At 28.4% G+C, this 10,641-nt stretch overlaps 1 protein-coding gene across 1 annotated transcript; it reads right to left on the reverse strand.

Moving 5' to 3' along the window:
• Window positions 1–7,733: 7,733 nt before the first annotated feature.
• On the reverse strand, window positions 7,734–8,837 carry LOC136217935 (uncharacterized). The gene has a single exon (XM_066004641.1). It carries the CDS (start codon window positions 8,624–8,626, stop codon window positions 7,961–7,963), a length of 666 nt encoding a protein of 221 aa, XP_065860713.1. The 5' UTR covers window positions 8,627–8,837; the 3' UTR covers window positions 7,734–7,960.
• Window positions 8,838–10,641: the final 1,804 nt, after the last annotated feature.

The following is a 10,641-nucleotide window of genomic DNA, read 5'->3' on the forward strand; positions in this document are numbered from 1 at the left end:
TTAATTTAAATTATGTAGAACTTTTAGATATAGATATGTAGAGAATTAGAGAGATTTTAGGGATTAATTTAAATTCTGTAGAACTCTTAGATATAATACGGATAAAATACTCTTTTTATAAATAAATATAATAATATAATTAAAGTTAATATATTATATTTTATATTATATTTTTTATCAGTAAAAAAGGAGGAAGTGACACATCAGCTCCATCCTTACTGTTTTATATTATATATAGATAGATATGCAGAGAATTAGAGAGATTTTAGGGATTAATTTAAATTTTGTAGAAGTCTTAGATATAGTACGGATAAAATAATTTTTTTTATAAATAAATATAATAATATAACTAAAGTTAATATATTATATTTTTTATTATATTTTTTATCAGTAAAAAAGGAGGAAGTGACACCCCAGCTCCATCGTTACTGTTTTATATTATATATAGATAGATATGTAGAGAATTAGAGAGATTTTAGGGATTAATTTAAATTCTGTAGAACTCTTAGATATAATACGGATAAAATACTCTTTAGATAAATAAATATAATAATATAACCAAAGTTAATATATTATATTTTTTATTATATTTTTTATCAGTAAAAAAGGAGGAAGTGACACATCAGCTCCATCGTTACTGTTTTATATTATATATAGATAGATATGCAGAGAATTAGAGAGATTTTAGGGATTAATTTAAATTCTGTAGAAGTCTTAGATATAATACGGATAAAATACTCTTTTTATAAATAAATATAATAATATAACTAAAGTTAATATATTATATTTTATATTATATTTTTTATCAGTAAAAAAGAAGGAAGTGACACCTCAACTCTATCATTACTGTTTTATATTTTATATATATATATCTAGATGTAGCTGCAAGGAAAAAGCATTGTCCCTTAAAATATACGTTGAAATTGAATTGCGTACCTAACTTTCTAAAATGAAGCAGGTCCACAATATTACCAAAATTACCAATTTGAATCCAACCAACAGACTCTGTTATAACGCTGTTAATACCTTTCAATGAAAAGGTACCGGTGTTAAATAACGTTAGTCGGAAAGGGAATCTGTTTCCAAGAAAATGAAAATAAAAAAAGAGATTGCATATATTAATGGTTTTCGACTTTCGATGCTACTTGAGTGCTTCCTTCCACATTAATAATTTAAATAATAGAGGATCCAAGATATAACAAGTAGGTCCACAAGATATTCTCACTCTTAAAACCTTTTAAATCCAGAAAAATCAATAACTCTCCGATATTTTCAAAATATCGTGTTTAATTCACCTCTTAAATTTTAATTTAAAGAAATTAATTAAATTTCTCAACAAAAAAAATGAATTAAAAATGAGCTTTAAAAGTCAAATTACTAAGAGCATTTTCAAAAGACTCTTAGTAAACTCTCTAAAAATAATATAAATGACTCTTAGTGATTTAAGAGTGGTTAAGATATATCATCTCCAACAATGCTCTTTATATTCACTCCTTATTTATTATTTTATTATTAAGATTATTCTTTATTGTTACATTACCAATAATGTGAGGAGAGAGACACATCAATAATAAATTATTAATAAAAAATGAAGTTAAGAGGCACTAAGAGGTTGAGAGAGGCTCTCTATTAATAGAGATGATGGAGAGACTCTTAGTGATTTGAGGAGCCACTAAGAGGCTGTTGGAGATGAATTTTCATTCTCCCTCCTCAAATTTTAACTTAAGAGCCAACTTAAGAGGCTGTTGAAGATGCTCTAAGACGGTATTTTTTGGCTCATTTTTATACTCTTATTTACCTTTTAACTAATAAAATGAGAGTTTTAGTTGCTTGATTAGTGACTTTTTATATATTTTTTACATCTGAAAAATAGTCTTTTATAAACATAGGAGATTTCTGTTTCTTATAAAAACAGTTTTTTTCAACAGCAAAAAGTAGGTAGACTAAACGGCCCCTAAGTGCCTGTTCGTTCCATTTTTCGGAACTGTTTTTTACCTTTCAATACTACACAGGAGATAGAAAGTGTTTGATAAAATTTCAAAACAATTATCTTTTTGCAGAAAAAAATAACTAATATGTATCAGATATTAATATAAGATATATGATTGGCCATAACTATATAACAGTTCCATGACATGATATCAGAACCTCTAAAAAACGGTCGAGAGTTTGAATATCGAAAACTTCATTAATTTGTGGAATTAAAAACACATGATGAAATGAGAATGTGTTATTCATACCGTAAGCCCAATTGGTATTTATGAGTGAGAATGTATTATAGATTAGATTAATATAAGATCTACGATTGAGTTTTAACTATGAATTTGAGCTCTTAGTTTAATTAATTCCATAACATAATATGGTATCACAGATTATTGGACCAACGAACTGCAATAAGAAAGTTTTAGAAAAATCTGATAAAATATATAAATACAAATTAAAATAAGAAAATGACAATAAAAAAACAGTATTGATCACATTCACTTTAATGAGCATGTAGAATTTGTTCATTCATCGTTAGATCTAGATTTAATAGAATCCTAAGCTGGAGATTCAAAGCATCCTGAGGCTTAAATTTAATAAGGGGGTGTTTGGTTCACAAGGGGTAACGGAAAATGAATTAAGAAAGAGAAACTAAAGAAAATGAAATGAATAAGCATTAATTCCCCTATGTGTTTGGATATGTTTAAGAAAGAGAATTAGGTAAAGGGAATCTAATTCCCTACAGGACCTGGGGTAATGGGCTTAACCTAAAGTGGGGTAAACCCATAATCTAAAATTGGTAAAAGGAATGAGTTTTTTTTAAACAAACAAGAACAAAGGGAATGAAACCCTTTCATTCCCATTTCTATTCCTAAAGACCCCGAACCAAACACTCTCTAAGTATATATCTAACGGTGAATGAGCAAATTCACTTGCTCATTAAGATGTATGTAAAAATTCCTAATAAAAAAACGTCTTAAAAGTAAGAAACCAAACATTATAGCAGGAAAAAAAAAACCTCAAAGTAGATCATAAAAATGAAAGTCCGAGGATAAATAGATTACAAGACAAATAGAGGAAGAGGAAGCGAGGTGGCGGCAGAGGTAAATTCTTGTAAAGCAATATTTATATAAATTTAATTTATTGTTATAATAATTTAGGATGAGAGAGAGGTACAAGTTAATTGAGTTTGGAGATCAAGGGTTAGGCTATGCTTACTTTATTTTTAACAAAGTAAGTCTTATTTTGTTTTGTTCATCATTGGATGGTGATGAATTTTGATAAAGTAAATCCATTAAATGGTAGAAAAAACAAAGTAAAACTTACTTTATCAAAAACAAAGTAAGCATATGGTTACTTTGTTTTTAACAAAGTAAATATTACTTTGTCTTTTTCATTATGAGTGTAAAATTAATCCAATGGTGAAAAGACACAAAGTAATGATTACTTTGTTAAAAACAAAATAACCATAACCTTAAGTAATAGAAAGAGCAAGAAATTAATAAATTATTAATATATTTTAACTTGACAATATCTATATTTTTTTTTAAAAAAAAAACAGCATTTATATTTTTTTAAAGAGAGTATTTATACTTCCTTTGAAAAGCACTATTCAATATATTTTTATTTAATTTTTTAAATATTTAATAATTAAACAAATCTATAAATTAAATTAAATTGTTAAATAAAATAAAAATTAATACTAAATAATAAATTATTTAGCTTTAAAGCCAATGAGGGTTGGTCCGAATGGTAAGGCGTTGAACCTCTGCTTGAAAGGTTAGTTCATTCATCGTTAAGATCTAGCATGTTGTTTCTCTACAAACCAATTTATATTGTTTCTCTTCATTTTTCATGTTTTTACTGATCGTGCGAACCCCAAAAACAGTGGTATTATTGTCTAAAAATACATTTTGGTTGAAATATCAGTTTCAGACATTTTTCTCCTACAGTGTCGATATCATGTCGATATCCATCGATATTGTATTGGTCGATTTCTGTTAGATCTTAACGATGAATGGATTAAGCTTTAAATCTTTTCAATAAAACTAAAAACCAATGAAAAACTTATATGATTGTAGAAATTTTGTTGAAGGAACTGTGGGTTGGATTGATTGTTGTAGTATTCGTAGTCGTTCTGTAGATTGTTCTGTTCTTTAGAGAGAGAGAGCGCTAGAAAGAGAGAGGGGGGAAAGATAAAACACACAGTTATATTAAGAAAGAAGACAATGGTAAACTTGGAAGTTACTTATTGAAATGTGTTAGTTTTAGTTAGTTTTTTAAAAGGAGCTAGAAATGTAAACTACCCCCTTAAAATGTGCTAGTTTTGGAATTCTCCTTTACATTTACAGTCCTTTTCAAATAAATTCCCAAAACTAACATATTTCAACAGATAACTTCCAAGTTTTTCCTCGTCTTCTTCTTAATCATAACTTTGTGTATTTGTCTTTCCACCTCTCTCTCTTTCTCTCGCTCTCTCTCTCTAAAGAACAAAACAATCTACAGAACGACTACGAATACTGCAATAATCAATCCAACCCACAGTTCATATAACAAGATTTCTACAATCATATAAGTTTTTCATTGGTTTTTAGTTTCATTGAAAAGATTTAAAGCTTAGTCCATTCATCGTTAAGATCTAGCAGGTTGTTTCTCTACAACCCGATGTATATTGTTTCTCTTCCTTTTTCATGTTTTTACTGATCGTGTGAACCCCAAAAACAGTAGCATTGTTGTTTGAAAATACATTTTGGTTGGAATATCAGTTTCAGATTTATCTCCGACAGTACGATATCTGTCGATATCGACAGGACATCGACAAATATCAACAAATACAATATCGATAGATATCCTGTCGAAACCGACAGATATCGACACTGTGAGGAAAAGATCTGAAACTGATATTCCAACCAAAATGTATTTTCAGACAACAATGCCACTATTTTTGGGGTTCGCACGATCAGGAAAAACTTGAAAAATGAAGAAAAACAATATACATTGCGGTGTAGAGAAACAACCTGCTAGATCTTAACGATGAATGAATTAAGCTTTAAATCTTTTCAATGAAACTAAAAACCAATGAAAAACTTATATGATCATATGAAATGTGGGTTGGATTGATTGTTGTAGTATTCGTAATCGTTCTGTTGATTGTTTTGTTCTTTAGAGAGAGAGCGTGAGAAAGAAAGAGAGAGGGAAAAACAAAGACACAAAGTTATGATTAGGAAGAAAACGATGGCAAACTTGGAAGTTATATGTTGAAATATGTTAGTTTTGAAAATTTATTCGAAAGGAGCTATAAATATAAACTAACCTCTTAAAAAGTGCTAGTTTAGTAATTCTCCCTAAATGTAAACTAACCCCTTAAAAAGTGCTAGTTTAATAATTCTCCCTTATTTTTATTACATCAAACATTATTTTTTTCATTTTCTCTCTATTTTAATGTTGCTACAGTGTTTCTACTTTAATCCTTTTTTTTCTACAAACACAAAATTTCTTTCGAATATTAATAATATAGAACAAAATATACAATAACAATATTTATGTATAAAAAAAGCAAAAAAAATAATAATAAAATAATATTTGATGTTACATCAAGTTATTTTTTTCAAAATCAAATTTGATGAAAAAAACTTGTATTCATCAAAAGAAAGTTTGTCTTCCTCCTCCCATTTATGTTTTAGTCTTTGTTTGTAGTTTTAGATTTTTTTATTGGTTTGAAGTCTATATATCTTATTGAACTTCTTTTTCTTTCAGATCTACACCTATTAGCTATATTTCTTTCTTTTATTCTTCTTTCGGTTTTAGCAAGAGCGAAAAATGTTAATCTTGTCCGTAGATCTATAGATCTGCATGGTTACAAGAACAGAAACGACTCAGATCCGAATGTCCGGAAGAACCTATTGATATAAAAAAAAAAGACACCATTAATTTAATATTGGGTTGGAGATTGTCGATTTCAACGTCGGAGGAGAATTGTAAAATATACAAACCAAATTCAAATCCAAATTCGAATCAAACGGATATATATTTTCTACTAATAAATCTATACCGACAATTATAAAAAAATGAAAAAAAAGAGTAAAATGAGATTTGATTTCAAACAAAATTAAAGTAAAAAAAAACATAAAAATAAATAGATAAAATAATAAATAATAAATGCAAATATAAAGGAGGACACTTAAAAAAAAGTAGAGAATTGCTTCAAAAAAAAAAAAAAGTAGAGAATTAATATATACGATTTTTTTATTATGAAAATGTTTTATCAAACTACAATAAATAAATACAGCAACAAAATAACGGTAAGTAAACTTACAAGATTTGATCTATAAAAAGATTAAAATAATTATGGAGCAAAAAATGCAATAAAGGCATAAAAAACATAAAACATATATGAAATATATATTTTTCGTAAATCGAAATCTATAGAAAAGTAGATTTCATCCAAATTTCAATATTTAGGTCATTTTGGACATTTGAATCTGAGTAATTTCTTTTGTTGCAACTACGTAGATTTATTGATATACGAATAAGATAAACTGTTTCCATTCTTACTAAATCGGAAAGAAAGTAGAAACGGCAGAATAGTAGAAAGCAGTTACAATTCAGACGGATAAAAATATCCGATAAAATATATAAATAGATTAAAAAGAAAAAAAATAAAAATAAAAAATACATAAATCTAATACGTTTGGCAGAGAACAAAAGGGGAAGAGGAAGGAAGAAGAAGAGGAGGGGAAGAGGAAGGAAGGAGAAGAGGATAGCACTTTATTTTTTTGTTGGTTTCTTAAAAAAAAATAAAGTAATTAATATATACGATTAATACAGAAAGAAGTTAGAATGTGCCTTAATACACTATTCAAATATTTGTTTAAGAAATAAAAACTTCTACTTGCTTGAACTTACATAAAAAAAAATTGTTCAAAAAAGATGAACTTCACATGATTTATATATATGTAAAAAATTTCTACCAAAAAAAAAAAATATATATATATGTAAAAAATTGTTCAAAAAAAATTATAATTTTTTTAGGAATAAAATACCAAAATAAGTTTAAGGTTGTTAGTAAAGTATTTTATGTACATAATAGCACCAATATAGGTTTAACGTTAAAAAAATATCAACTTAAATCTTGATAACGAAATGTAACATATTTCATATTAATTCGTCATGTACAATTGAGAGACAAGCCTAAGATGCTTGGATTGCCCTTTTATCATTTCACAAACTTAACAAATTAATATGAATGATACAAAATTGGCTATTTTTTAAACGTGTATAGACTTAAGATGTTTGGATTGCCCTTTTATCATTTCACGAACTTAATAAACTAATATGAATAACACATAGAATCCCAAAATAGTATATACGTGAAACCTAAATTAATACTCTCAAAACTAAACTAATATGAATGACATGTATAGAATCTCAAAATTAGTTTCTATTTTTAATCACATGAAACCTTAATTAATACTCTCAAACAAATCAAAGGCTTATTTACGTTATCTCTCTTCTCTGATTAAACTTGTTACCTAAATAAATATATGCCTTTGTATGTTGAGCATAATCCAATGAAAAAGAGCGAATTGCTTAAGAAGAATGAATTGCTTAAGAATGGTTAAAAATAAGTTAAATCAGAAAAACTTAAAAAACCAAAACATCAATTGAGATATATACCCCTTAATTTAAATTAAGTTATTTAGAAAAATTAAAATGTAAGTTATAATTATATAAAAAATATTAACAAAATATATCATGAATTTTAACTTTTATGTATAAATTAATTACTTTACAGTTTTGTTTAATAATAAATTAATAATTTGAATATACAGTGTCTGCGATTAATTTCTTTTCTTTTTCAGTTCCAAATTTACAACCTAGGCTAGGCTAGATGGACAAGCAAATTTGCTTAGAAAAACGTCTCATCAACCGTCAAAACAGCGAATGTCACGATACGTTTCTTTCGTCCTTTTCCTACCTACAAGGCAGACAGAGACTCCGGCTGCCACTGCACTCCCGATATGTCGGCCGCAACATAATTATCGTCCGTGTAGTTAAACAAACCACCTAAGGTTACAAAATCGCCGGTATCATTATAACTGTGACTAACAGGCCCGTCTGGCAATCCAAAATCAAACGAATCATAGGAAGCTATCTGATCTTCAAAACCTAAAATCCCGCCGACGCCAGCGGCGTCAGATCCGCTCGTTTCGGCAGTTACATATTCACCGGCAACCTTCTCTATTTCACCGGAAAACGTCGGCGGCAAGCCAAGTTCATCATCCGAGGCCTCAAAAAGGTAACCTAGATCAGGATGAGAACCTTCACCGACCGACGCAACTTCCGTCTCCACCGACGGCGGACCGGAGAGAGAAACAAGAATTTCTTCCTCAAAACTTCGGATAACCGAGTCAAGACCTTGAATAGCCGGTTCGTCAGAGTCATCGAGAATGCTAAAAAAATCTACATGGATCCGCTTCGCCTCAGGCAGGTCTCCAGATGAGTCATTAGACTGAATCCCGCTGTCATTATTATCAGGCTTAACCACATCCAAATCGACAGAGTTCTCAGATTGGACGGAAAAATCAACTCCGGCAAGTTGAGAATCAAGCGAGTCATCCCTGAGACGCTTCCTGCTATCCATTGGAGAGAAAACAAAGAGGAAAAGTGGAGTTTGGTTAAGGAGGGGACAAGAGAATCAGAGAAGATTTTGGTGTTTATTGAGGATGAACAGTGAGCAGAGTAGAAAGAGAAAAGGAGTGTTTGGTTGAAGAGAAAATAAAGATTATGTGGAGAAGAGGGAAAGAGAAAGGAGAAGGAGATATATAGTGGGGGGAGAAAAGAGATATTGCGTCTTGAATAAAATATTAAGATAGTGACATGGCAGCGTGGAGAGCGGAGGAGTCCTTAAAAAGATGGATCACGGGGCTCTTGCTTTTTCAAAATTCTTTAATTAAATAAATTTATTTTGGGTGCAAGATGGATTTTGCTTTCCTGTCAATTAACTAAATTTGAATAATGACTTTGAAGTCCGTTGCGGGGGCCATCGTGTTAGGGGGGGTTATTAAAATAAATAATTTTCCAAATATATGCAATCATGTGGTTTGCTTTCGCTCCCCTCCAAGTTTGGCCAGTTGTTTTATTTCATCATTTTGTGTTTCTATTTCTGCTTTTTACTTTTTCTTTTAATAAAATCTATAATTATAATTATTTCAAAAATAAAAACTATAATTACTATAATCTTTGATTATGGACACGTAATCTTAACCAACAAAATTCATTTTTGGTGGGTAGTTTGGCCATTCATAGTCATGGGTCTACACTCTAATAAGGTGGATTAAATGGCTGTTATTTGATATCTCAACTATCTTTTTTTATTTTTGTCGACAAAAACGGTCCATTTATCAAAAACTGAAATTTTTTCTTTTATAGGTAATATTTTTTTTTTTTTTACTTTTATAAGAAGTGTCTACCGATTAGGAAGATGAATTATTTTTTTAAAAAAAATTGGTAAGGTATGAAATTAGTTAGGTGGTTATTTTGGTAGAAATTTTATATATAATAATCAAATTATACAATATTAATATTAACGTATTAAGTTTTTCTATATTTTTTAGAAAAAAAAAATAATTTTTTATTCATATAAAAAATAGTAAATCTTTATGAATATTACAATCTACAAATAAATCAGAAAAGCTTAAGGGTGTTTCTTTCACCTTTTCGGAGGAGCATTGAGCGTTTCACTCCAAAACGTAGAAAATATTGTGTTTGGTTAGGTTTATATAATCGCAACGTTTAGCATTTTCTCTGCAAACTACAGCGTTTTAGAGGATTTCACAAAAAGTTCCTATTTGGAGCTTTTCATAAACAGTTGTTTGTAGTTATATGTTATTGTTAAAATTATCCTTCTTATTTCCATAAAATATGTTTATTCTTTAACATTATTCATATTTCTACAACATAATTAACGGAAGAACAATGTTTTGTTGCGTTCAATAAAATTTTATTTCTTATATAGATTATTTTTATTAATTTATGTAACACATTTTTTATTTTATAATAGGATAAGGTGCAAAATACCCCTAACATTTATAGCTATCAGCAATTTTACCTTTAACGTCTAAAATGGTACAATTATACCCCTAATATTTATAGTCAAAATTAATTTTACCCATAACATTGACAAGTTGGTCAATTTGAAAAATAATTTATGGGTGAATTTCAAATAAAACTCATGTGGTTTCACTAATTTTCAGATAAAGGATTGCGGTTTACTTTTTGTCAAAACGATAATTGAGGTTTTCAACTTTAGCAAAATAATGACTTTTTCGATTGATATTATTAAAATCATCATTGACGACTTCAAAAATAACATATTTTAAGAACTACTAATATTCTAAGCAACTTTAATTCTTCAACTTTTTTATTTTAAGATAATTTTGACGATGTTTGGTAAACAAAGAGAGAGTTAATGTTTAGAGAGAGAAAGTTCTAAAAAATATGATTTTCGAAAATCGAAAATGTAGTTCCATAAAAAATATGACATTGAACAACTTTAATTCTTGAAAATTTTTATTTTCAGGACATTAAAGATGGTTTTAATAGCATTAATCCGAGTGCGAAACCTCAGTCATCGTTTTGATAAAAAATAAACTATAG

Source organism: Euphorbia lathyris, chromosome 2, assembly GCF_963576675.1.
Source record: "Euphorbia lathyris chromosome 2, ddEupLath1.1, whole genome shotgun sequence".
Classification (NCBI taxonomy): Eukaryota; Viridiplantae; Streptophyta; class Magnoliopsida; order Malpighiales; family Euphorbiaceae; genus Euphorbia; species Euphorbia lathyris.